General features: G+C 35.3%; 1 protein-coding gene across 1 annotated transcript in view; it reads right to left on the bottom strand.

The window, feature by feature from the left end:
- Positions 1-26,920, bottom strand: part of FAT4 (FAT atypical cadherin 4) — a 172,616-nt gene that overhangs the window by 57,158 nt on the left and 88,538 nt on the right. Inside the window, exons 4-6 of the mRNA XM_059066306.2 lie at positions 26,298-26,648; positions 19,228-20,150; positions 18,417-18,591 (exon numbers count right to left, since the gene is read on the bottom strand). Of these exons, the coding sequence (XP_058922289.1) occupies positions 18,417-18,591; positions 19,228-20,150; positions 26,298-26,648 (1,449 nt within the window). The remainder of the gene's footprint in view (positions 1-18,416; positions 18,592-19,227; positions 20,151-26,297; positions 26,649-26,920) is intronic.

The following is a 26,920-nucleotide window of genomic DNA, read 5'->3' as shown; positions in this document are numbered from 1 at the left end:
CGTGAACACAGCTTCAAGGGGGCTAGTGCACCACAGCTAGATGGGAGGGAGTCCGGGAAAAAGTCTAGAACTGCCTAGGAGGCAAGAGACCATTGTTGCAAGGTGTGCGAGGAGAGTGGATTCAGAGCACCACCTAAACAAGCTCCACAGACAGGCATGAGCTGCAGTTATCAGTGCAGACCCCAGAGATGGGCATGAGACACTAAGTCTGCTGCTGCAGCCACAGAGAAGCCTGTGTGCAAGCACAGGTCCCTATCCACCCTCCCCTTCTAGGAAGCTATGGAGCCCACCACTGCCAGGGTCCTGTGATCCAGGGACAACTTCCCCGGGAGAACAAATGGTGTGGCTCAGGCTGTTGCAATGTTACATTAGCCTCTGCAGCCGCAGGCTCGCCCCACATACCATACCCCTCCCTCTCCCTGGCCTGAGTGAGCCAGAGCCCCCTAATCAGCTGCTACTTTAACTCTGTCCTGTCTGGGTGGGGAAGAGGTGCCCTCCGGCGACCTACATGCAGAGGCAGGGCCAAATCCAAAGCTGAACCCCAGGAGATGTGTGAACAAAGAACAGAAAAGGAAATCTCTCCCAGCAGCCTCAGTGGCAGTGGATTAAATTGCCACAATCACCTTGATGTACCCTGCATCTCTGGAATACCTGAATAGACAACGAATCATCCCAAAATAGAGGCAGTGGATTTTGGGAGACAGTGTAGACTTGGGGTTTGCTGTATGCAACTGACTGGTTTCTGGTTTTATGTTTATCTTCGTTCATTATTTAGAGTTTATTAACATTGGTCAATTTGTTTATTGATTTGGTGGTTCTCTTCCTCTTTTTTAAAAAATATTTTTTAATATATTTTTTCCTTTTTCTCTTTTTGTGAGTGTGTATGTTTCTTTCTGTGATTTTGTCTGTATAGCTTTGTTTTTACCATTTGTCCTAGGGTTCTGTCTGTCCATTTTTGTTTTTTGTTCTTTTTTCTTTTTTTCTGTATAGTTTTTAGCACTTGTTATCATTGGTAGATTTCTTTTTTGTCTTGGTTACTCCCTTCTTTCTTTCTTTCTTATTCTTTTTTTTTCTTTATTACTTTTTAATTTTTTTATTTTTAATAATTATTTTTTATTTCAAAAACTTTATTTTATTTTACTTTATTTTTTCTTTCTTCTTTCTTTCTTTCTCCCTTTTCTACTGAGACATGTGGCTGACACAGTCATGGTACTCCAGCCAGGTGTTAGGCCTGTGCCTCTGAGGTGGGAGAGCCAAGTTCAGGACATTGGTTCAGCAGAGACTTCCAGGCTCCACGTAATATCAAACAGCGAAAGCTCTCCCAGAGATCACCATCTCAACGGTAAGACCCAGCTCCATTCAATGACCAGCAAGCTACACTGCTGGACACCCTATGCCAAATAACTAGCAAGACAGGAACACAACCCCACCCATTAGCAGAGAGGCTGCCTAAAATCATAATAAGTTCACAGACACCCCAGAACACAGCAACAGAGAGGGTCCTGCCCACCAGAAAGACAAGATCCAGCCTCATCCACCAGAACACAGGCACTAGTCCCCTGCACCAGGAAGCCTACACAACCCACTGAACCAACCTTAACCACTGGGGAAAGACACCAAAAACAACAGGAATTACAAACCTGCAGCCTGCGAAAAGGACACCCCAAACAGAGTAAGTTAAGCAAAATGAGAAGACAGAGAAACACACAGCAGATGAGGGAGCAAGGTAAAAACCCACCAGTCCAAACAACTGAAGAGGAAATTGGCAGTCTACTTGAAAAAGAATTCAGAGTAATGATAGTAAAGATGATCTAAATCTTGGAAACAGAATGGAGAAAATACAAGAAATGTTTAACAAGGACCTAGAAGAACTAAAGAGCAAACCAGTAATGATGACCAACACAATAAACTAAAAATTCGCTAGAAGGAATCAATAGCAGAATAACTGAGGCAGAAGAATGGACAAGTAAGTGACCTGGAAGATAAAATAGTGGAAATAACTACTGCAGAGCAGAATAAAGAAAAAAGAATGAAAAGAATTGAGGACAGTCTCACAGACTTCTGGGCCAACATTAAATGCACCAACATTTGAATTATAGAGGTCCCAGAAGAAGAGAAAAAGAAAGGGACTGAGAATATATGTGAAGAGATTATAGTTGAAAATTTCCCTAATATGGGAAAGGAAATAGTCAATCAAGTCCAGGAAATGTAGAGTCCCATACAGGATAAATCCAAGGAGAAACACAGCAAGATACATATTAATCAAACTATCAAAAATAAAATACAAAGAAAAATATTAAAAGCAGCAAGGGAAAAGCAACAAATAATATACAAGGGAATCTCCATAAGGTTAACAGCTGATCTTTCAGCAGAAACTCTACCAGAAAGGAGTAGCAGGACATATTTAAAGTGATGAAAGGGAAAAACCTACAGCCAAGATTATGCAGCAAAGATTTTATGCAGATTCAATGGAGAAATTAAAACATTTACAGACAAGCAAAAGCTAAGAGAATTGAACATCACCAAACCAGCTTTATAACAAATGGTAAACGGACTTCTCTAGGCAGCAAACACAAGACAAGGAAATGACCTACAATAACAAACCCAAAACAATTAAGAAAATGGTAATAGGAACATACATATTGATAATTACCTTCAATGTAAATGGATTAAATGTTCCAACCAAGAGACATAGACTGGCTGAACAGATCCAAAAACAAGACCTGTATATATGCTGTCTATAAGAGACCCACTTCAGACCTAGGGACACATACAGACTCAAAGTGAGGGGGTGGAAAAAGATATTCCATACAAATGGAAATCAAAAGAAATCTGGAGTAGCAATTCTCATATCAGACACAATAGACTTTAAAATAAAGACTATTACAGAGACAAAGAAGGACACTACATAATGATCAAGGGATCAATCCAAGAAGAAGACATAAAAATTGTAAACATTTATGCACCCAACAGAGGAGCACCTCAATACATAAGGCAAATGCTAACAGCCATAAAAGGGGAAATTGACAGTAACACAATCATAGTAGGGGACTTTAACACCCCACTTTCACCAATGGACAGATCATCCAAAATGAAAATAAATAAGGAAACACAAGCTTTAACTGATACATTAAACAAGATGGACCTAATATTTATAGATCATTCCACCCAAAAACACCAAATACACTTTCTTCTCAACTGCACATGGAACATTCTCCAGGATAGATCATATCTTGGGTCACAAATCAAGCCTTGGTAAATTTAAGAAAATTAAAATCATATTGAGTATCTTTTCTGACCACAACGCTACGAGACTAGATATCAATTACAGGAAAAAAAATCTGTAAAAAATACAAACACATGGAGGCTTAAAAATACACTACTTAATAACCAAGAGATCATTGAAGAAATTAAAGAAGAAATAAAAAAAATACCTAGAAACAAATGACAATGAAAACACGATGACCCAAGACCTATGGGATGCAGCAAAAGCACTTCTAAGAGGCAAGTTTAAAGCAATACAATCCTACCTTAAGAAACAGGAAATATCTTGAATAAACAACCTAACCTTACACCTAAAGCAATTAGAGAAAGAAGAACAAAAAAACCCAAAGTTAGCAGAAGGAACGAAATCATAAAGATCAGATCAGAAATAAATGAAAAAGAAATGAAGGAAACAAAAGCAAAGATCAATAAAATGAAAAGCTGGTTCTTTGAGAAGATAGACAAAATTGATAAACCATTAGCCAGACTCAACAAGAAAAAAAGAGAGAAGACTCAAATCTATAGAATTAGAAATGAAAAAGAAGTAACAACTGACACTAAAGAAATACAAAGGATCATGAGAGATTACTACAAGCACCTATATGCCAATAAAATGGACAACCTGGAAGAAATGGACAAATTCTTAGAAAAGCACAACCTTCTGAGAATGAACCAGGAAGAAATAGAAAATATAAACAGATGAATCACACTGAAATTGAGACTGTGATTAAAAATCTTTCAACCAACAAAAGCCCAGGACCAGATGGCTTCACAGGTGAATTCTATCAAACATTTAGAGAAGAGCTAACACCTATCCTTCTCAAACTCTTCCAAAAGATAGCAGAGGGAGGAACACTCCCAAACTCATTCTATGAGGCCACCATCACCCTGATACCAAAACCAGACAAAGACGTCACAAAGAAAGAAAACTACAGGCCAATATCACTGATGAACATAGATGCAAAAATCCTCAACAAAATACTAGCAAACAGAATCCAACAGCACTTTAAAAGGATCATACACCATGATCAAGTGGGGTTTATTCCAGGAATGCAAGGATTCTTCAATATACACAAATCAATCAACTTGATACACCATATCAACAAACTGAAGGAGAAAAACCATATGATCATCTCAATAGATGCAGAGAAAGCTTTTGACAAAATTCAACACCCATTTATGATAAAAACCCTGCAGAAAGTAGGCATACGGGGAACTTTCCTCACATAATAAAGGCCATATATGACAAAACCACAGCCAGCATTGTTCTCAATGGTGAAAAACTGAAACCATTTCCACTAGGATCAGGAACAAGACAAGGTTGCCCACTCTCACCACTCTTATTCAACATAGTTTTGGAAGTTCTAGCCACAGCAGTCAGAGAAAAAAAAGAAAAAAAAGGAATCCAAATAGGAAAAGAAGTAGAGCTGTCACTGTTTGCAGATGACATGATACTATACATAGAGAATCCTAAGGATGCTACCAGAAAACTACTAGAGCTAATCAATGAATTTGGTAAAGTAGCAGGATACAAAGTTAATGCACAGAAATCTCTGGCATTCTTATACACTAATGATGAAAAATCTGAGAGTGAAATTAAGAAAACGCTCCCTTTTACCATTGCAACAAAAAGAATAAAATATCTAGGAATAAACCTACCTAAGAAGACAAAAGACTTGTATGCAGAAAACTATAAGACACTGATGAAAGAAATTAAAGATGATACAAATAGGTGGAGAAATATACCATGTTCTTGGATTGGAAGAATCAACATTGTGAAAATGACTCTACTACCCAAAGCAATCTACAGATTCAATGCGATCCCTATCAAATTACCACTGGCATTTTTTACAGAACTAGAACAAAAAATTTCACAATTTGTATGGCAACACAAAAGACCCCGAATAGCCAAAGCAATCTTGAGAACGAAAAATGGAGCTGGAGGAATCAGGCTCCCTGACTTCAGACTATACTACAAGGCTACAGTAATCAAGACAGTATGGTACTGGCACAAAAACAGAAACATAGATCAATGGAGCAGGATGGAAAGCCCAGAGATAAACCCACACACATACGGTCACCTTATCTTTGATAAAGGAGGGAAGGATATACAGTGGAGAAAAGACAGCCTCTTCAATAAGTGGTGCTGGGAAAACTGGACAGCTACACATAAAAGTATGAAATTAGAACACTCCCTAACACCACACACAAAAATAAACTCAAAATGGGCTAAAGACCTAAATGTAAGGCCAGACACTATCAAACTCTTAGAGGAAAACATAGGCAGAACACTCTATGACATAAATCACAGCAAGATCCTTTTGGACCCATCTCCTAGAGAAATGGAAATAAAAACAAAAATAAACAAATGGGACCTAATGAAACTTAAAAGCTTTTGCACAGCAAAGGATACCATAAACAAGACCAAAAGACAACCCTCAGAATCGGAGAAAATATTTGCAAATGAAGCAACTGACAAAGGATTAATATCCAAAATTTATAAGCAACTCATGCAGCTCAATAACAAAAAAAAAACAAGCCAATCCAAAAATGGGCAGAAGAACTAAATAGACATTTCTCCAAAGAAGATATACAGATTGCCAACAAACACATGAAAGAATGCTCAACATCATTAATCATTAGAGAAATGCAAATCAAAACTAAAATGAGATATCTTCTCACACTGGTCAGAATGGCCATCATGAAAAACTCTAGAAACAACAGATGCTGGAGAGGGTGTGGAGAAAAGGGAACACTCTTACACTGCTGGTGGGAATGTAAATTGATACAGCCACTATGGAGAACAGTATGGAGATTCCTTAAAAAACTACAAATAGAACTACCATACGACCCAGCAATCCCACTACTGTGCATATACCCTGAGAAAACCATAATTCAAAAAGAGTCATGCACCAAAATGTTCATTGCAGCTCTATATACGATAGCCGGGACATGGAAGCAACCTAAGTGTCCATCGACAGATGAATGGATAAAGAAGATGTGGCACATATATACAATGGAATATTACTCAGCCATAAAAAGAAATGAAACTGAGTTATTTGTAATGAGGTGGATAGACCTGGAGTCTGTCATACAGAGTGAAGTAAGTCAGAAGGAGAAAAACAAATACCATATGCTAACACATATATATGGAATCTAAGAAAAAAAAAATGTCCTGAAGAGATTAGTGGTAGGACGGGAATAAAACAGACCTACTAGAGCACGGACTTGAGGATATGGGGAGGGGGAAGGTTAAGCTGTGACAAAGTGAGAGAGTGGCATGGACATATATACACTACCAAATGTAAATTAGATAGCTAGTGGGAAGCTGCTGCATAGCACAGGGAGATCACCTCTGTGACCACCTAGAGGGGTGGGATAGGGAGGTTGGGAGGGAGGGTGACGCAAGAGGTAAGAGATATGGGAACATATGTATATGTATAATAACTGATTCACTTTGTTGTAAAGCAGAAACTAACATATCGTGTAAAACAGTTATACTCCAATAAAGATGTAAAAAAACAAAAGAAAAAGAAATGAAATTGAGTTATTTGTAGTGAGGTGGATAGACCTAGAGTCTGTCATACAGAGTGAAGTAAGTCAGAGAAAAACAAATACCTTATGCTAGCACATATATATGGAATCTAAGAAAAAAATAAAAGAAAAATGGTACTGATGAACCTTGTGGCAGTGCAGGAATAAAGCCGCAGATGTAGAGAATGGAGTTGAGGACACGGGGTGGGAGGGGGAAGCTGGGGCGAAATGATAGAAGCGTTGACATATATACACTACCGAGTGTAAAATAGATAGCTAGTGGGAAGCAGCCGCATAGCACAGGGAGATCAGCTCGGTGCTTTGTGACCACCTAGAGGGGTGGGATAGGGAGGGTGGGAGGGAGACTCAAGAGGGAGGAGATATGAGGACATGTGTATGCATGTGGCTGATTCACTTTGTTGTGCAACAGAAACTAACACAGTATCGTGAAGCAATTATACTCCAATAAAGATCTATTTATAAAAAGAGTTTATAAAGTAGTAAAATGTAATGGAAACTAAATATTTTATCCCCCACACAAAGCATGTCATGAGGAGTTACTTTTTGGAGAACATTTTTAAAAACCACCTCTCAACACACATTGAAACTCTGAAATACGAGAAGCTACCACCAAATTTGAAATACAACCTGCTTCCTGCCTACTTGCCTACTGAAAATATCAAATTAATATATTTATGGAGTAATTATCAAAATAGGCCACAAAATAAGATCAAGTTTTAACAAGACAAAATTTAGAAGATTTTTGAAAAGAAAAAATTTCCTCATAATAAGCTGACATTATTTTGTATTATATTTAATATTTATCCTTTAGGTAATATAAACATTCTCTTTACTATTTCAAATTGTTTCCATTTCAAACTTGGGTTTCCTTTGTCTACTCAGATTAATAGCTTAAATTGAGTAAATGAAAAGTAGACTGAAATTATCAAATTCTAATTCTATGCAACATGATGGCAATTCTAGATCTTATTTAGTGGATTTTTGGAAGTTAGATCATCTTTCTTTTTGTATGTTTGTTTTATGAATATACAAATGAAATTCTATGTATGAAAAACTGTCCCTACTAAAGAGTAGCTGATTTAAAGAAAATTATTTAAATAAATGATTTATAATACTTAGTTGCTAACAGATTTTATACAAAAACTTACTAGAAATAAGAGGAAGTAAAACAATAACCAGTTATCAACCTTGGAAACAAAATTCTCATCTAAGACAAAACTCCAATTGAAATAACCAAAACTTTCTTCAACTCAAATATATAATTAAGTGAAATGCAAGTGATTTCTGGTAATTGAAGATTACCCTAGCACAATCTGATTTATGAAACCATCGGTGCCTTATGGAAAGTTCTCAAGCAATTTTCATTATTAAAAATGTTCTTCACAACAGACAAGGCAATCTCTTCTTCAACATCTTCCCACAAATAACACTGACAAAATGCAATCTTTCCGGAACAGTTAAAAAACAACTCTCTTCAGACCTAAAATATGATACGCCACATTTCTGAACTCTCTTTTGATTATAGAGACATTTGCAATGCTGTGACCCTCTGAGATGAACAATGTGACAGATAGTATCAATTTAAATGTCATCATATCCTCACCAAGAAAATAGAGCATAGTGTTTAGCCCTTCTAGATTTTAGGATTGACTTTTGCAAAAGCATCATGTATCCCCTCCATCAAAAAGTAATTTCCAATCCCTGCATAAGAATGAAGTTTATTCCCTCTTACAGTCAGATGATAAATGCCCTTAATTAGGAATGTTAATAACGGAACTTTTCCCCTCAGACCTATTAACTATGCTAACACATAGACAGTTCATTACCAGACTTTTTGGCCAAATCTATAGCCAGAATACCTCTGTATTCCTTTAGTACATTAGACTGAGAACAGATAAATAAAGGTAATGTATTTAATTGGTACACAGATTAATCTCCCACCCCCAAATTAAATTCAAATACACATACAGCCCAATTGACTTATTGTGTGTGCATGTATGTGTATGTTGTGCATACTGTATATTCTTAGTATAACATTTAACATTTGCTTTGCACTCTATAAAACCCTTGGATATGCATTTCCTGATTTGATGAGAACAGCAATCCTTTGATTTTGAATTCATGAATATTCTTATTTTACTTGCTGTCTTAATGGCAGAGAGCCAAAAGTTGTTTCTTTCCTTTTTTTTTTTCCTTTGGTGCAAAAACCAGTGCTCTTTTTAATATACAAATAATATTTAACCCAAAGAGAATAAACTCTTTAAACATGTTTTACATAAAGCATAATATGGTAGATGAGCTAATCTGTGGGAAACTGAGTAATGGTTAAAAAATGGTCTCCTTGATCAGGTTTAGTGGCTTCAAACCCTATTTGCACTGATTAACAGCTGCAGACCTAAATCAAGTTGCTTACCTTCTCTAATACTCAGTTTTGTTTTTGTTTTACTTTTAATCCCTAATGTTGGAATCCAATTTACAAGGCAGTTATGAGATTAAATGAGATACTATAGTACAAACTCTGGTATATACAAGCACTCAGCATGCACAGAATGAATATCCTCTAAAGTTTGACTGCCCAAGTTGTATCTGTACTCAGACGTCTTTTCTGGGAACTAAGCTTTTATATCTATCTACCTGACATCTCCACTGGAGATCTCATAATGTCTAAAATACAATATATCCAAAAAATAATTAAGCATAATCCACCCTAAAAATCTTTCGTGGGACTTCCCTGGTGGCCCAGTGGTTAAGACTGTGTTTCCAATGCAGGGGACGTGGGTCCCATCCCTGGTTGTCAGGGAACTAAGATCCCACAGGCCGCGTGGCATGGAGGGGAAAAAAAAAAAAAAATCTTATGTTTTAACATCCCCAAATTTCTCTGGCCAATAATCTAGGACTCATGCTTGATTTGTCTCTTTTCCTAAAGTCCTGTACCTCCAGTTCCATCATCAAGTCCTATTGGCTCAACCTTCAAAATGGATAAAATATTTAGCTCATTCACACCACCTCCACACCGTCTCTCATTTCAAACACTCAGGGATTGCTGTCATGGCCTTTAACTCACCATCTCTATTCGCACTGCTGTCTTCACCACTGCCACAAAATGAGATCTCTTCTCCACAAAGCCAGATCTCTCCAAAATCCCCTGTCACTCCCCTGTCCAAAGCTTTAATGAGACTTGGCCTCACTCTCTGAATAAAATCAAAGCTCCTTACCCTGCCCTAAAAAGTTTAGATGATCCAGCCTCTGCCTCCTCATCTTCCAAGACTCTTCCTCTCTTTTAATCTGGTGCAGCCATCTACGCCCTCTTGCTCTTCTTTAGATATAGCCAATTGATCTCTGTCTCCAGGCTGTTTCATCTGCAAGTTTACCCAGTTCTTCTCCTTTCACTGTCCTGACTGTGCTATCAAAAATAATACCTCCAATTCCTATTTTGCTAGCCACTTAGCCTGCTTCATTTAACTTCATAGCATCTCATATAACTCTAGGCCTACATATTATATCTTGTCTATCTTTCTGACTAGACTGTAACTTCTGTGAAGACAGAGACTGTCATTTTTTCCACCACTGTATCTGCAGTTCCTAGAAGAATACCTGGGAGAGACTGCTCCATAAATATTTTCTGACAAAACATTGTCAAGATGCTTTTTACACATCAATACAGCCCATAGAAGCATATGAGTCTCACTGACTCTAATAATAATTCACTCATAAGGTCTATTAAATCACCATCATAGTTTGGTTTTAATACATACAAAATGACAATTGGCAGAGATATTTGGCCATATTATCATCTTCTACCTGTAAAGTCTAATGAATTTTTTATATCTTCTCCTACTTAGCAATTTAATTTGAACAGTGCCTAAACTGAAGCTCATTTTCAGACAATCACTATTGAAATTACTGATTCCAACTGACTTGACTTCACTTAAAATATTTTGAAACATTTATTTATGTACTTGGAAAAAGAAAAATAACCGTAGAACGTTTTGTTCATTAGAGTACAATGAATAGCATAGAAGACGCAAAGAAGAAAAGCCATCTTAAAATCGCATTTTTGGAAATCTACGTTTTGCAGACAGTCATAAGATCCTGTTTTTTTGGATACAGTATAAGTGAGCAAGAACTCGGTGGAAAGGCAGAAGTCCTGGATATTGCTCCTGACTGTGCCACCCTCTGGGTGTGCAAAGCTCTGGCAAACTGCCGGAATTAGCACAGGCCTTAGTTCTGTTTCTCAAAAATAAAGGAAATGGACTGGCTCATCTCCAAGAAGTCTACTGGCTATGAAATTATCATTTTAAATCAGATTCTTCTAGCTTAGAATTTTTTCATTTCTAGTTCTATTTTAAAATCCTTCCATATTACATACTGTGTTACAACTGCAATAACCCCTTATTGTCACATCATTTTGTTTTACTGCTTTCTTGTATATAATTCAGTTCCTTGTAAGAGTACTAGCAAATTTTAATGGCTCACAGACTCTGAATTTACTGGTGAGGGCAGAAGATCATCGAAGGTTAAAAAACAATTCTAAGAGACCTGGAAAATTACATATATAGATACATATCTGTTAGAATAGCTTGTCTAAATACCAAAATCTTCATAACAAAACTCAAAACAAGCAAAAGTTTTCATATTACATTAATGTGAAGAATCATAGACCTTTAGTATTAAGTTAGGTGAAGCCAAATACCACATATAAGATATATATTTTTGTAGCTAAAAAGGTGGTGGGTATTTAGGAGATATGGAAGGCTCACAATTTTTTCCTTTGGGAAGCCCAGATATAAGAGAATCGCCAAATGCTGAAACGTTTCAAAAGCACAGTGTCTGTTTATGCAGATTTTGAGTTAGTGAACCAGATTAAGAAAAGGTAGGCAACACAGAACAAAGTAGAGATAAGACCTACCTAGAAACATCTACAAGATAACAGAATTGAATGAGAGCCAGAAGGTTCAGGGGAGAGTCATGAGAATATAGCTCAAGCAGTATTTTAAGCATTTGAAAGTGAATTAAAGCCATAAAATGCTTCAGTGGGTCCTTACATATGACTGCAATTTATCACATCACACTAAACACCACACAGCCTTAAAACACTTGCACTGCTTTTCAAAGCAGGGGTCAATTTGAACGACCACAACCAATGTAGCAAAAACTTCTGGAATTTCAGCCATGAGTTAAAAAATATTGGTACTTTTCCTTTTGGTAGGTCCTTTGAAAAATGTGCAAGCGATTAAATACATAATAACAAAATAAATATAAGTATGGTAAATAAATATGAAATAATAGTTACATATTAAAATAACAGGATGGTGATTAATTGATAACTAATTATCATCACTTTTCACTCATTAAATCATTCATTCAATAAATGTTATCAAGCAAGTGCCATGTGACAGGTTCTGTTCGGAGTGTTTCTGGGAATTCAGTTTTGAACAAGACTTAGGAAGCTTACATGCTACTGGAAGGATGGCAGCTATTGATGGGGTAAACAAACTATACATACTCAGATACATTATATTCTATATGAGCATATAATTTTAGATAGCAACTAGTGTTAAGAAGAAATCACAACAAGCTAAAGAGATAGAGACATCGGAGAGATGGGAAATAGAACCATAGATCGGTAGTGAGATAAGTCCTCTCTGAGAAGTCGACATTTTACCTAGAGGTAATGACAAAATGACCAAGACATGAATGGAGAACAAGTGCAAATGCAAAGGGCCAAGGGCAGGAAAAGGTTAGCATTTATAAAGGGGCCAGGTAAACAGGCCCTGGCAATTTGCAATAAAAGTTTAGCAACTGCTCTCCAGAAGCAAGTCACCTGATTCGTAAGTTTGCTGACTTCTGGGGTGTGAATACTCCTTCACTGGCCAGTTTCAGCCAAACCAACATGAAGATAGTGAACACAGAGTCAGGAGGTGACAATGGCCAATGGTGGCACATGATAAAGGCAGCCAGGGGTTGGTGACAGAAGGGGTCAGATAGGTGGACAGAGGTCAGGTCATTTAATGCCATGTGGTCAATGGTAAGAAATATCGTTTTTCTTCTTGGAAATCACTGAAGGGTTTTTAAGTAAACAACAGGGCATGACGATTTGAGTTATGGTTTTAAGGTTCATTAGTTGCTTGTTGGAGAAGGTACTGTGGGGAGAAAGGCAATTAGGAAGCTCTCACATTAGCCCTGGCTTAGACTAAAGTGGTGGTAGTAGAAATGAAGAAAAGTGGATAAATTCAGGACATTTTTCGAGGCTGAGTCTACTTGTCAATGGACCTGTTGAATTTGGAGTACAGAGAAAGAGGAATGGAGCGTGATAACAAGGTTTGCCTTTAACAACTGTGAAATCAGGGACAGAGAACAATTTATGGAGATTAGGGTGGACAGAAGTCAAAAAATTTTACTTGGCCTTACTAAGCTTAAGATGTCCAGCAAGTATGTTGACTAATATTAATAGCTAAAATAAGTCATTTCCGTACTTATTCCTGCCAATATGTTTTTCACATGGGAATTACTGTTTCTATTCTATAGATAGGAACACAATGGTAACTTCTTCAGGCTCATGTACCTAGAAAGTGGCAGAGGTGGGATTTGAGCCTCTTTTTAACTAAAAAGTTATGTATTTACCTTTAGGATATATTTCCATTTTGTAACTAATTCTTAGGATTAACTTTTGAAAGTATACTGCTCTGGGTTCCCTGATAATTCCCTGCTATTTCCTATATTTAAAACATATTCTTTTATTTATTGCACTTACGAGAAAATGGTAAGGAAAACTTTTGTAAGGAAGGGTCCTTGGGGACAGAACGCCAAACCATGTTAAGGACATTAACTGCTTTAGGGCCAGCTCCCCTCTTAGAAGGAAACATGCAGAGCTGGGTTCTCTGCAGGTCCTGCATGACTACACCTAGGTGAAGCCTCAATGTCCTAGGAGTTTCTACTTGGTACACATTTCTAGAAGAAGTAACAATGAGTAATACAGACTGAAGGCAGAATATCCATACTTTTCATTACACCAGTTAAACAAAATATCACCTTTGAGTTGTAGTCATTAAGTTAATCTTTAGTAAGTAAATCCTATAGGAAAAAAATGAGGTAGAATTATTATACTCTGTCCTAGTATTGTTACTTAACATTGTAACAGTTGGTCCCACACACATAGGATAGCGTGGTTGCAGCTCATTTTAAGCAGTAGACAGGAGTAGTCAGAGAGTTTCCAGATGTCCTACTCTATAGCCATGCAGTCAGTAAATAAAAATATGATGATAGTGGAATGCTAGTATTTTCTCCAAAAATATTCAAAGATTTAGAGATCTGCTGATAAAAGTAAGCTGCTGCTTCAATAGCTGCCATATTGCCAAAGTTGACCCATTTTTGGGCTGCCATCAGGTAAGAATTTTAAAACAGCAAAGCAAAAGTGATTTGTGAGCTAAGGAATAAAACTGTCAATTTTTTTTTCCTTCTTTAGAACTCTGATATTTCCCTGGTTCTTAGAACACTGCAAATTTGAGAATAACATCGTGTCTGGGACCTAAAAACTGCCATATTTTTCTGAATTTTCTCATGTCATCTACCAATTTGACTTTTAAATCATAGCAGTGAATAAGTATTCTAAATCCTGTGTTAAAGACTTCATTCCTGGAGTATAGGATTAAACTGCAGATTCTGAAGCCCGATATCTGAAACTCTCGCATTCTTCCATACAAGTGGATATGGATGATACCAAAAGTATACAAAGGAATTGACTATAAAATCGTGGTCACATATGAGTTTTAATAATCTTAAAAGCATCTAGTCAACTTACTTCACAATTTCTGATTGCTTTACATGTGATCTGTATGAAATGACTTTCAGACACTTAATTGAATACTTATACTCCTGTGGCCTCATAAACACCAGTCCATTTCAAGGCAACCCCCCAAAAAGCACTCATAAAAATCTGTGCTTTGGGGCAAAATTCAAGCAATTCTCTAATTTCCAAGACTGCCAAAATACTGTGACCAAGGCACCAGTGTCCCTGAATCTCATTTATGTCTCCCACCATGCTCCTTAGCACCATATTTAAAGGTCTGAATGACAAACTTCCAGATACTTTCATTTTACTGATGATATGAATTTTCACTCTCTATAACTCTAACTCTCCTATCTCAATATTGGGTAGAATATAAACACACTTGGTCTTCACATGTTTCACTTAATGGCAACAGTCCTTCATAGAAATTAGAGTTGCATTTGCATTATTTGTCCTTATATTAAGAATTCTAGATCCCCAATTTTCCCCAGGATCGAGACTGATGGCATCAGGAATGCACACAGTTCAGCTTCCTGGAACCAGGACTTGATTCTTGTGCAGTCTGCTCACTCAGACCAAGGCTCTATTGAACCTCCTACTTGCGAAAGTTCTTCCCAACAGGTTGACTCACCCATGAGTATCAGAAGAGAATAATTTTAACTCTATCATTTTAAGTTTTCTTTCTCTTTCTTCCTCCCTCCCTCCCTCCCTCCCTTCCTTCTTTCTTTCTCTTTCATTCTTTCTTTTTTTCCTAATGAAATGTCCCTTCTGTGCTGTCATATTGATGGAGAAACAGCATTACAAGTGGTAGTTCAGCTTGCTTAACACAAAGGCTTGCTTAACCATAATTTGGCTGAACTACAGTTTTTAAATAGTTAAGCACTCACTTACTATGCAATATATTCTTTGGAAGTTTGAAAAAAAATCTGATACCACAATAAAAATTTTCAATGTAGCAATGTATAAAATGTAAAAATATGAACTGCAATTTTAAAAAAATGCTTTTTAAAAGCAATTCACCTATTTTCTAATAAGAATACTTATGTAGTAAAGAACAGGACAAATATTTCTAAGAATTTTAAAATGTTTAAAGTGCATAGATCACAATTTTTTAAAAAATCATTATATACGTGATGTGGGAGGCATATTTAGCAATTTAACATATGTTGTATCAATTAAACCTTGTAATAAAATATTTTGTAATTACTATTATCCCCATGTTACTGAGAAAGATACTGAGATTGAGAGAGATGATACTTTTTGCCTGAATCATGGAGAAAATTATGACAGAACCAGAATTCAAATCAAGATCAATTCATATTCAAAGCTTTGATGATATTATATTATATAGAACAGTATTGGGTTTACTTTGCAAATAAAATAATTTTGAAAATGAATATATTTTTCAAAATTTACCTCCACACTAAAACCTTCATGTACACTAAACTTGGAAGTCAGATATTTTAGGGTCTGAATCCTGCTCTTCTACTTCTTGGAAGTGTAATCCTGGGCAAATTATTTAACCACTGTGAGCTGGAGTTTACTGTAAGTAAGGTGGAAATAAAAGTGCCAAAGTCTTTGAGATAATAAAGAAAAGTAATGTGTAGAAATGGGTTAATATCTGTAAAACCTGACAAACTGCATGACTCAGATAGCCAAATGTCAAAAAAACAAGCATCCCCTTCTCCTTCACAATGTCCCCCCTTGGCTTTGTAGGCACACAAAAAGATTTTTAAATTCTCAGAATGATTTGATTGAAAACAGGCACTCTTGTCTAGATGATTACATTCTTTCTCTACCATGGCTTTTGACTTTAGAATGTTCCAAAGTACAAATCCTCTGATGGAGAACTTCTGTGGGTTGTGCCCTGCCCTGCACTGCATTCTCACAATCACAATCTGCTCCTCACCCTGGGATGACCTACTTGTGACACACCATCTTGTGCAGCAAGTTTTATAGTGACTGATGCCTTAGTGACCAGATTCCTGGTTCTGGTTCCTCCTACCCCATTTGACCTCCACAAAGGCTGTTTTTGTGCATGCCTGGAATTGACTGCACGCATCCAGGAACTGGAGAGGAGAGCTGAGACTGGGGTATTTTCGTAATAAAACCTTGGTTCTAAATATCTGACCCTCCACCAGTTCCTACTGCATTTCATCCTCTCTTCCCTCCAGGTGCTCTTGGATTAATTTGAATCAATACTGGATTGATTTGAACAATGTGGCAGTGACTGCATTTTTCACATGAAAATGCTTACCTACTGACCAAGAAGCACTGCCTACACATATAATGAAACATGTTTCAGATCAACTTGTTTAAGTTTTATGTGGTTACCACACTACATTCTGTTCATCATTCTCTGGGATTTTATAGTTTGCATGAAATGTAATATGGTCATTCACACCCATTAAAAAATATAGAGAATAGTTCTTTCTTTCATAAAATAATAGTCTCAGATGATTACACTTCCAAAAGCAAATGGCAAATAATATATAGACAGAGCCACCTTGATTTAAGCAATGGCACTATCATTTGAATACTTAACATAAATTTATTATTACTCCATCTTAAAATCTCCTTTTTTAATGAGAAGTGGTAACATGAAATTGTATACTTCGAAACTTGTTATATATAAAAAAATTGATTTATTATATTCATCAAAAATGTTTCAACCACAGTAAAAATAGCTCATTTGAACATTCAGAATTGTTCTTCTATAGCAGGAGCCACATATTTACATGAATATACATATACAAAAAATGTCAGTCCTTTGAGGTTCAAACAAATCCGCCTTGGCTTAAAACAATTTCAACAAAATTTTAAAATATGTCAACATTACTAAATTCTTCAATACTTAAAATACTAAGTTGTGACAATTTTTATAAATGAGTGTTACATAAAGACAATGTTTCATAATGCCCTGATACTTTTGTAGATCAATGGTTCATTCATCCATTCATTAATTCATTCATTCAAAAAATATTTAAGCTATACCTACTTTCTTCAAGGCATAATGGTTCTTTAACAAATGTTTAGTTGTTTCAGTTTTTAGTTAGAAGTGATCAACACTTATGAATAGAGTCAATATATGCAAAATAATGTAGTGGTAAACAGTAGCATTCTTTTTTTGAATAGATTGTATTTTATGCTACTTGCTATAAAATTTTATGTAATGACTATTTCCAAACACTAAAAGCTAACGTATGCTGCTTTTCTTTCTCTCCATGGTAGTCCATTACACTGCTATCTCAGTGAGAACCCGGGGCTCTCACTGCTCTTTTTGGAGCTCTGTGAGGCTTCATCAAATGCTTATTATGGCTACTTACAATTTTGCAGAATCTAAAGGACTAATGAAGTAAAACTCTAGACCCACTCTCTTATCTCCATGACCAATTAGAACAATTTGGATGTTTTCAAAGCTAAAGTATTGGGTTGGCCAAAAAGTTCATTTGGGTTTTGTTCTGCAAAAACCTAAAAGAACTTTTTGGCCAACCCAATATTTCCAATGTCCCGCGACTCAAGTAGTAGAGCATCAAGTCACCCCCAGAGGTACTGAGGCATCCTTCCAGGCAAGGACACATTTTGTTTCACAGGAAGAGAGCTTTGCTTGTAATGTGCTTAAGCTCTTACCACTTACATATAAATTTCATAAAGTGATATATGTTCTATAAATGATGTAGATACAACTGGAGTTCCAAGCATTAGTAAATTTCAACAAATATTTAAATTAATGGTAGACAAAAATACTTCCATTTATTTATATTATGAAGAAATTCTTCACAGTTGAACAAGATTATTACAGACTTACCTGAATCTGTAGCTGTGATCGACAAGACAAAATGCTCCTTTGTTTCACGGTCCAAACTCTGTGTCACTTGAAGCTCTCCGCTAGATGAGAGAGTAAAAACATTGTCTTCATTACCACCAAATAGAACATACGAGAGTTTGCTGTTAGGACCTTGATCGTCATCTCTTGCCACGACCTATAGGAGAGAATAATACACACCATGAATGAGAGTAAAACTAACAAAATGTATATCATGAAATAAAGTGTATCATTAAAAATAATGAGGTAGAGCCATATGTTCCAATATTAAAAGGTTTCAAAGACATGTTTGTAAGTTTCAAGCAAAAAATTAAAATGGTACAGAGTACTATGCATTATTTGTGCAAAACTAGGCATAAAAGCCATACAGTGAAGTTCTGGAAGGCTTCACAAAAAATTTTAACAGCAGTTTCATCCAAGTAGTTGGATTTGTAAAGAGGGAAGGGAGAACAACATTTGTAACAGTTTTCAAACTTTTACATAATTTTATTTTCTTATCATGTGCAGATATTAGTGTTATAGTGAAACAAAATTCAAAAATACACAAATGCATAAATATGTACAACATGAGTAAGCACAAAAGAATACAACTGAAATGCAATATTTACTCTACAAGGAAATCAATAAGTCTTTAGGTATAATTTTCATAAAACTGTCCTTTTCAAGATTTGCTATACCTACAAGTAAGCATTTTTGGATGAGAAAGAGGAAGAGAGAGGGGGAAGCATGTACATTATAATTAAGTGAGAGTCTTATAATGAACACAATATTTGTTTTATTTAAATATACTGACCTGAAGAATTGTTCTGGGTAGTGTCCCCAAATTCTCAGGGACATTTACAGAATATGGAGATAGCTCAAATATGGGAACAAAATCATTAATATCCAGTAGAACAACGCTGACAGTGGAGGTATCAGTTCTGGGGGTGCTGCCCCGATCTGTTGCCTGAACAGTTAAAAAGTAAGTAGGGGTCTTCTCTCTATCCAAGGGCTTAGCCACAGTGATTGCACCTGTGACTGAGTCAATCCGAAATTCCTGATTGGCATTACCATCAATAATGCCGTAGCGGACCTGTCCATTTGTACCTTCATCTCCATCCGCTGCAAATACTTGTATTATATCCGTTCCAGTAAGTGTATTTTCATCAATCTCCACTTTATACACAGCCTGTGCAAAAACAGGGTTATTATCGTTGATGTCAAGTACCATAACGACAACCTCTGTAGATGAAGAGAGAGATGGTTGACCTTTGTCTGTAGCCACCACTGTTAGAGTATAATTAGAAACCTCTTCTCGATCCAGTTCTCCAGTGAGCCTCACTTCTCCATCAATGGTCCCAATACTGAACTTGTTTCCCAAAGGGTTCAGTAGGGTGTACTCAATATAGCTATTTGGGCCGCTGTCTGGGTCAGTTGCTTGTGCTTTGAAAACAGTGGTATCAATAGGTGTGTTTTCTGGGATGTATGTCAATTTAGGGGAAAGAAATGTTGGTGGGTTATCATTTACATCCAACAAAATAATAGAGACTTGAGCAGTGCTTGTGAATCTGGAGGCTGGAAGCTGTGGCAGGTCGTGCACTTGAACGACCAGATTGTAGAAGGACTGACTTTCCCGATCCAAAGCTTTCTGGACTTTCAGTATCCCATGCTTGTCAACTGTAAACTGCCCAAGGCTATCACCAGAAGCAATGCTGTAAGCCAGCTGGGAGTTGATGCCTGAAATGGAAGGGAAAAATTCAATTTTCTGAAATATGTGCTGATTGCAAACTAAACTGCACCAAAATTTTCATGATATGAAACTGCACGTTTGATATATGATGCCTCCAAACACACCTTACAGATGATTTAGCCACAGTTAATTTTCTTTATAAGTAATACATAACCCATAATCCTTTTCTTCTCCACGTCTGATCTGAAAAGATGTTTATAATCTGGTGAACAAATGATCTATATACTGCGGGCTATTTACCATGGTGTTGAAATGCTAAATTACAAAAATAAAGAGGAAAAAAATATTCCAGAGAGCGGATATTTTTCTATACATTTACTTATTTCTGTCACATAATTCCTGAGAGTTCAACAGTAACAGTGCCACACTATACTACTAGCCAAACATTTATCGCTTTAGTAATTTATTGAGGCCGACACCAATTTTCAGAGAAGGGTAATAAAATTTTCTGATGTATGGCATTAGTCATGGATGCTTTAAGTCTACTTTTACATTTCTTGTCAGAACCAATAAATACTTTTTAATTCCTATTAAGCATCTGGCTAATGGCCTTTGAGAAAATAATTCTCTTTCAAATTTTATTATGTGTAGGTACCATGTTTTAAAAGTAATTTTTGAAAGAAATATTAGCAGTAAAAGGCTCCAAATATAAAGGTTCACACTATTTGGGGGCTATTTTTAGATAATATTTTATCTATTTTTCCCAGGAACATGTGTCAAGGACCTGCTGTATAGCACAGGGAACTCTGCTCAATATTATGTAACAACCTAAATGGGAAAAGAATTTGAAAAAGAATAGATACATGTATACGTATAACTGAATCACTTTGCTGTACACCTGAAACTAACACAACATTGTTAATCAACTATAGTCCCATATAAAATAAAAAGTAAAAACAAAATTATATATAAATCCACATTTCATAAAATGATTGCAGAGATTCTTCTAACACAGATGATATGAAGAATGGATCAACCTATTAGTTTAGTAAATAATTTAAAGGTAAACAACAGATAAGCAGTACAAACAGAAAGAAAAATCATATTTTCTGCCCCAGAATAGCATTTTCTTCACTGGTGCACAATGTCATGTGTAATTTTATACTTTATCATAAAGCTGTTGGGCAACCATAGGATAAGAATTTCTAAGAAACATAATTGTATATCTAGATAATGCATCCTTAATAAAGATACTATACTCTGGGATCTTCTGCTAGGAAAAATCTGTTGAGTTACATAAACTGCTTACAAACAGCTCCTATATTTCTGAAGTTCATTTTAACTATTCAGGTGTCAGAAATGATGTCCACTCTTTGCTAAAAGTCTTCTAGAACAATTTGATAGCCTTTTTCCTCTTTTATTTCTTGAAAAATACTCTTCCTCAAGATTCTGTGAATATTTGAGTTCACTTTCGCCTTTTCTTTAAACTCACTACAATCTTTATAAAGTTAAGTTTAGTTGAGTAACAGGATTTTTTCTACCAGGTAAAGTCTGCTTGTTCTTTTTTAAAAAAAATGCTAGAATTATTATTTTCCTGTGATTTAATAGTCCCTTATCTAATATCTTTTGTCAATATGTTGATGCAGAGAAAAATATTTATGGAGATAACTTTTGGGAACTGGCTTATTCACAAAAATTTCTAGGATAAACAAGGATTGAGTAGATCTTTGAAAAGGTAGGATTTTTCACCTCATTAAGAGTTGTGGCTTTTAATCTTTGTAGTTTATTTAAGACTATTCACAAGAGAACAAAGCAGAGGTTATAAAGTTCAAAGTACTTAGGAGTCTGAGAATCAGGGAAAATATGAATAAATAAAGCTAACAGAGGCCACAGCTCAATTCACCAGCAGGAGACAGAGAATTTTAAGATCTGGATAGAACAAGGTCAACAGCCTACTTCAACTCTTCGACTTAAAATTCCACAGGTTTGGGGAAAGAAAAGTTCTATCAACTGATGCAAAGAAAACAAGTTTCATTAACTGGTGCAATATATGTGTATATTACTTAGAAAGTAATTTGATTTTAAAGATATATATACCCATATACATTATATATATATATATATTTAATATATTTTTAAATAGAATTACTCTCTAAGGAAATTTTTTGCATTTCCTATGGCTAACTCCATCAGTAAATATTTAATTCCTATTCTTTGAGGCACAAATTCATATATAATTATTATTGAGAAAAAAGTTATGAAGACATCTGGATAAAAATAATACCAACAAGCAGAGATTTAGTTCTATGTAAGCATATAAAACCTTTCATGCCCAAGATCAAAAGAAATTTAAAATACTTACAAAATTACAGATGGCTACAAAGTGATGGCCTAACATTTCTACATAAATCAACTGGAATGCAAGTAATTAAATCAAGGATCTGAACACCCTTGGTCCACTGTGTATGCTACTTCCTGGAGTAAACAATTAACTTGCAGAGGCAAAAAGAGAACATGATACCAAGATTTTATAGCCTTGTAAACAGCAGGAAAGCCTCCTTTTTAGGGAAAACATTTAGTGGAGTAGGTGGATGGTGGAAGTAATAAATATTAAACTTTAGCTAGAATTATGAAAAAAGAAAAATTTGGTTTTATATTCAAATTCATAATGACAAATATATCAGGTGATGACATTAAAAATGAACTGATGATAACAATCATTATCTTTGAAAAAATAAACATAGAAATACAACTAGTTTTGCACAAAATATTGCAGCATCATCTAAGAAACAGCTCTCAGCTCAGGAACTGAGACCTTACGGTTGCAATTACAGGCCATGGAAGCCATCTATATGGACTTTACTGTAAAGAAAAGGACTTTTCATTCCTGTCAAGTCTAAGTGACACTGGGCATGTGCTCTACATCTAGAAAATACCTGTAGACATATTGAAACTCAAAATTCTCCCTGAACCTTCGTACTATCCTGAAAAATAGAGAGCTCAGGCCATTCTTCTCTCTCTGCTCCTTGCATCAAATATCCCAATCATGAATCACTAAATATATTATTTTAGCATTCTATAATTTATTCATATGTGTTGGGACTTGAATTTAGCGGGCTTTCATAGCACCAGATTTTTAAGCTTAGAAAAGTTCATATTTCTAACCATTTGTGTTCAATGTTCTGAAAGCAGTTTATTTACATGACTCTTTCTTTCTTTCTGGCAGATATTTTTTGTGTGTGTGGTTGTGTTAGGGTTGTTTTTTTTTTTTTTTTTTTTTTTTGGTTGATTTTTATTTCAATCTTAAGAATAATTTAGTTCCAGGAAATACAGCATATAACTAAAGGTATGTAGCTCTGCTATGAAATGTGTATATTTATTCACAATCCATAAATGATGTCTAATTATTTCTATGATGAACTAGTATTTGTCAACTTATCATACAGCTGTAACACATGGAACTCTTGCAAATAGCATTCACTTTTATGAAGCAGTTCCAACAAGGTCATCAGGTTACTGGAATATGAAACCCATTTATAGGTCAAATGATCTGCATTGTGTACCAAGCATATATCAGTAAATTTATTCAGCAATAATTACAATTGCTTTATGACTCTACAACTCCCCAATATTTTGAAGAGTTTATGAATTTATTTCTAGGATAATGTAATACTTATCAAAGCCAGAATATTTCCATGAAACTTCCATCTTATAATACTTTGCCTCAATATAATACTTTCTTAACTGTATGCATGAAAGCCTTGAGATTAATACATGTGCTACTTATCTTGTGAACACAGTAAAATATTTGCTTTATTCTTATTAAATGGTATGTAATCTAAAATTTTAGGTTAAAATTAGAGAACTTAGATATAAGTAACAGAAAATGTTAAATTTATTTCCATATAAAATGCCTTCATTTAAGATGACAATATTCTCTCATCTGAAAACTCTTGATCAGAGATTAAAATGAATTTTCTAATTAGAAAAATCTAAATAATATTGTTTGTGAAATATGTTGAGAACTATTTAGTATAACTGAGTTGGCAGTTTTAAACAAAGGTTACCCTTGTACAGTCTTATCATGATCCTTGTAATTCAGAGAGATTAGAAACTGTGTCCTATATTTTAGGTCAAAGTACAGGAAATTACACTGATAAAAGTATTCTAAACTAAAACAATGGAAAAATGTAGCTTGAAACTTTTACCTAACACAATTAAAGGCAAAAAAAAATCCATAAAAAGTAACTTGAAGTTAATGGTTAACACATTTCTGTGCATATGCTTGCATGGATTATTCCAGCAACTTTCACAAAAAAAGTGTCTTATTTGCTATTTTCCCAGTTCCCTACAATCAAGGTGTGAGGATAAATGAAATTTACTTTAGAGCTGCACACAATCCTATGATACAATGGACTCTCTCTAATACATAATAAATAAGTCACAATGAAACCTGGCAGATAATTCTTCACTACAGAAAAGTTGGAACCAATAAAAAAAGTTCATATCCAGAGATCAGGTAAATTAATTAAGTGTATATCAATAATAATAGAGAAATCAACATCCAAAATAAAGATTAACCTCAGTTGTGTATAAAGCCTAATGGTAGACAATTACAGAGCTGGGCTGATGTACATGAAATAGACTGAGCAATGTTCTTAGGCCAGGACTGGGTACATACTAAGGACAGGTGGCCCATCTTATTTGCTGGTTCCCCATCCACAGATTCAACCACCATGGATCAAAAATATTTGGGAAAGAAAGATTCCAAAACTTTCCAAAAAGAAAAACTTGAATCTTCCATGCACTGGCAACTATTTACATAGCATTTATATTGTATTAGGTATTATAACTAATCTAGTAATCTATATGGGAGGATGTGCATAGAATATATGCAAATACTACACCATTTTACATAAAGGATTTGAGCATCTTGGATCTTGGTACCAGTAGGGGTCCTGGAACCAATCCCCTGCAGATACCAAGGGACAACCTGTATTTGACAATTGTTGGTTATTGTTACTAATATTATTAGCATTTTCTAGAACGAACATTATAGGCACTTCTATTTTAGGTATATTTTATGTGTCCAATATTAACTGTGCTTAAATAAGGGGGGGGAAACTTCAAAATGTACTTAATGAATTCTAAAGAAAGCATTCTCGTGAATTAAAATACTGTGCTCTTTGCCTCTCGTATCTTTCTAAGTGGCAATTCTGATCACTCCTGAAAGGACACTTAGTATAGAGGAGAATGTTGAGATAGAATGGTACTCTGAGATTACATAAATCATTTAAGTCAGCAAGAACCAGGAAATTCTAAATTAAGGTTGATATGCCTATGTCATGAGGCATATCCTTGGGCTAGAGACCCATTTCCTCTTAAAATAATGTCCCTGGTTTTCTCAACTGAATGAACATTTAGCTGCATCCAGTGGAAGGGAAAACAAGGTATTAACTTTCCAAACAGTTTAGTTAAAGACTGATAATCTATACAATGTTATCTCTGAGCCTATATTATCTGATATTTGTATATACAAGTTAGTCTTAGAAGAAAGACCAAGGGAGTCCTATTTTAAAATGAACTTTTTCAAATAAATAAATAAAAATCAAGCAAAAATCAAACATTGTAAAGTCTAGATTGAATGTAAAATCTCAATTGGATTATATAGCATAAATTAAAGAGATCTGAGACTCTCCTTTGAGACAAAGCATGAAAGCTTGCTAAAATACTCTGAGCAATTTTCAGTCAGAAATATAAAACTAATCATGCATTCTTAAGTATTTTTTGAGACTTTGGTTTTCCTTTTGCACCCATATTTTATCCTTTTCATGTTAAAAGAATATATGTAAGCAAATAGTTATCTGACATAAACCTACTAAAAAGCTGTTTTATGACTTCTACATTGCTAACCTGCAATAGTGTCATACAGTTAGGGAGAAAAAAAGAAAGATAAAGTTTAAAAAGCTTATAAGGTGATAACAGTGCATGCTGTGTAACTGTTGTAAATAAGAAATTAACTAATAAAATGCTTAATCTTTTCATCCTCTATAGTTAAATTATAATATATTCCTCAACTTTGGACCTATACTTACAAAATGCAATTTTGTGACAGCTGCACACAGTAAAGAAATATGAGATAAAGCTGATGATATTTTTTAATAAAGTTTAAGTATATAAAATAAAGTACATACCATCATCTGCGTCAGTAACGTTAAACACAAGAACAGTAGATCCTAGAGGTAGATTCTCCATTAAAGATGTGCTGTATGAATCCAAGCTGAAAATGGGTGGGTTATCATTTACATCTAGTATATTGAAATAAACCCGAATGGTATTAAATTGTCCCCCACCATCTTCAGCTCGAACAGTGAGGATATAATATTGCTGTGCTTCATAATCTAATATTCGAGTCAAATTAAAGACTCCGGTAACTGGATTCAGGAAAAATGTGCCATCTTCATAGTCTTCATTTACAATATATGTAATTTCTCCATTCACACCAGAGTCATCATCTGTAGCTAAAATAGCTGCTACCAAAGAACCTATCAGAAAAAATAAAAGCCTAAAATTAGTGGGACAGGGTATTGCTAAGAGAATACTTATGATATCAGCAACTTTACTTCTGCAGTAAAGTATTTTAACTACAGAATTACTATGAAAATATGAACACAACATTCTGTACATTTCTACATTAACACCGACACCCACATTCCCAAATAGTATCAAAATGTATAGCATATTAGATATCCAGTAGATCTTATGTTGCAATGTAAATGTCCTGGGGAATGAACACTACTTCGGACGTTATTTTTCT

Source organism: Kogia breviceps, chromosome 6 (assembly GCF_026419965.1).
Source record: "Kogia breviceps isolate mKogBre1 chromosome 6, mKogBre1 haplotype 1, whole genome shotgun sequence".
Lineage (NCBI taxonomy): Eukaryota > Metazoa > Chordata > Mammalia > Artiodactyla > Physeteridae > Kogia > Kogia breviceps.
The sequence above is the reverse complement of the archived record's forward strand: the minus strand, read 5'-3'. Positions and strand labels throughout refer to the sequence as shown.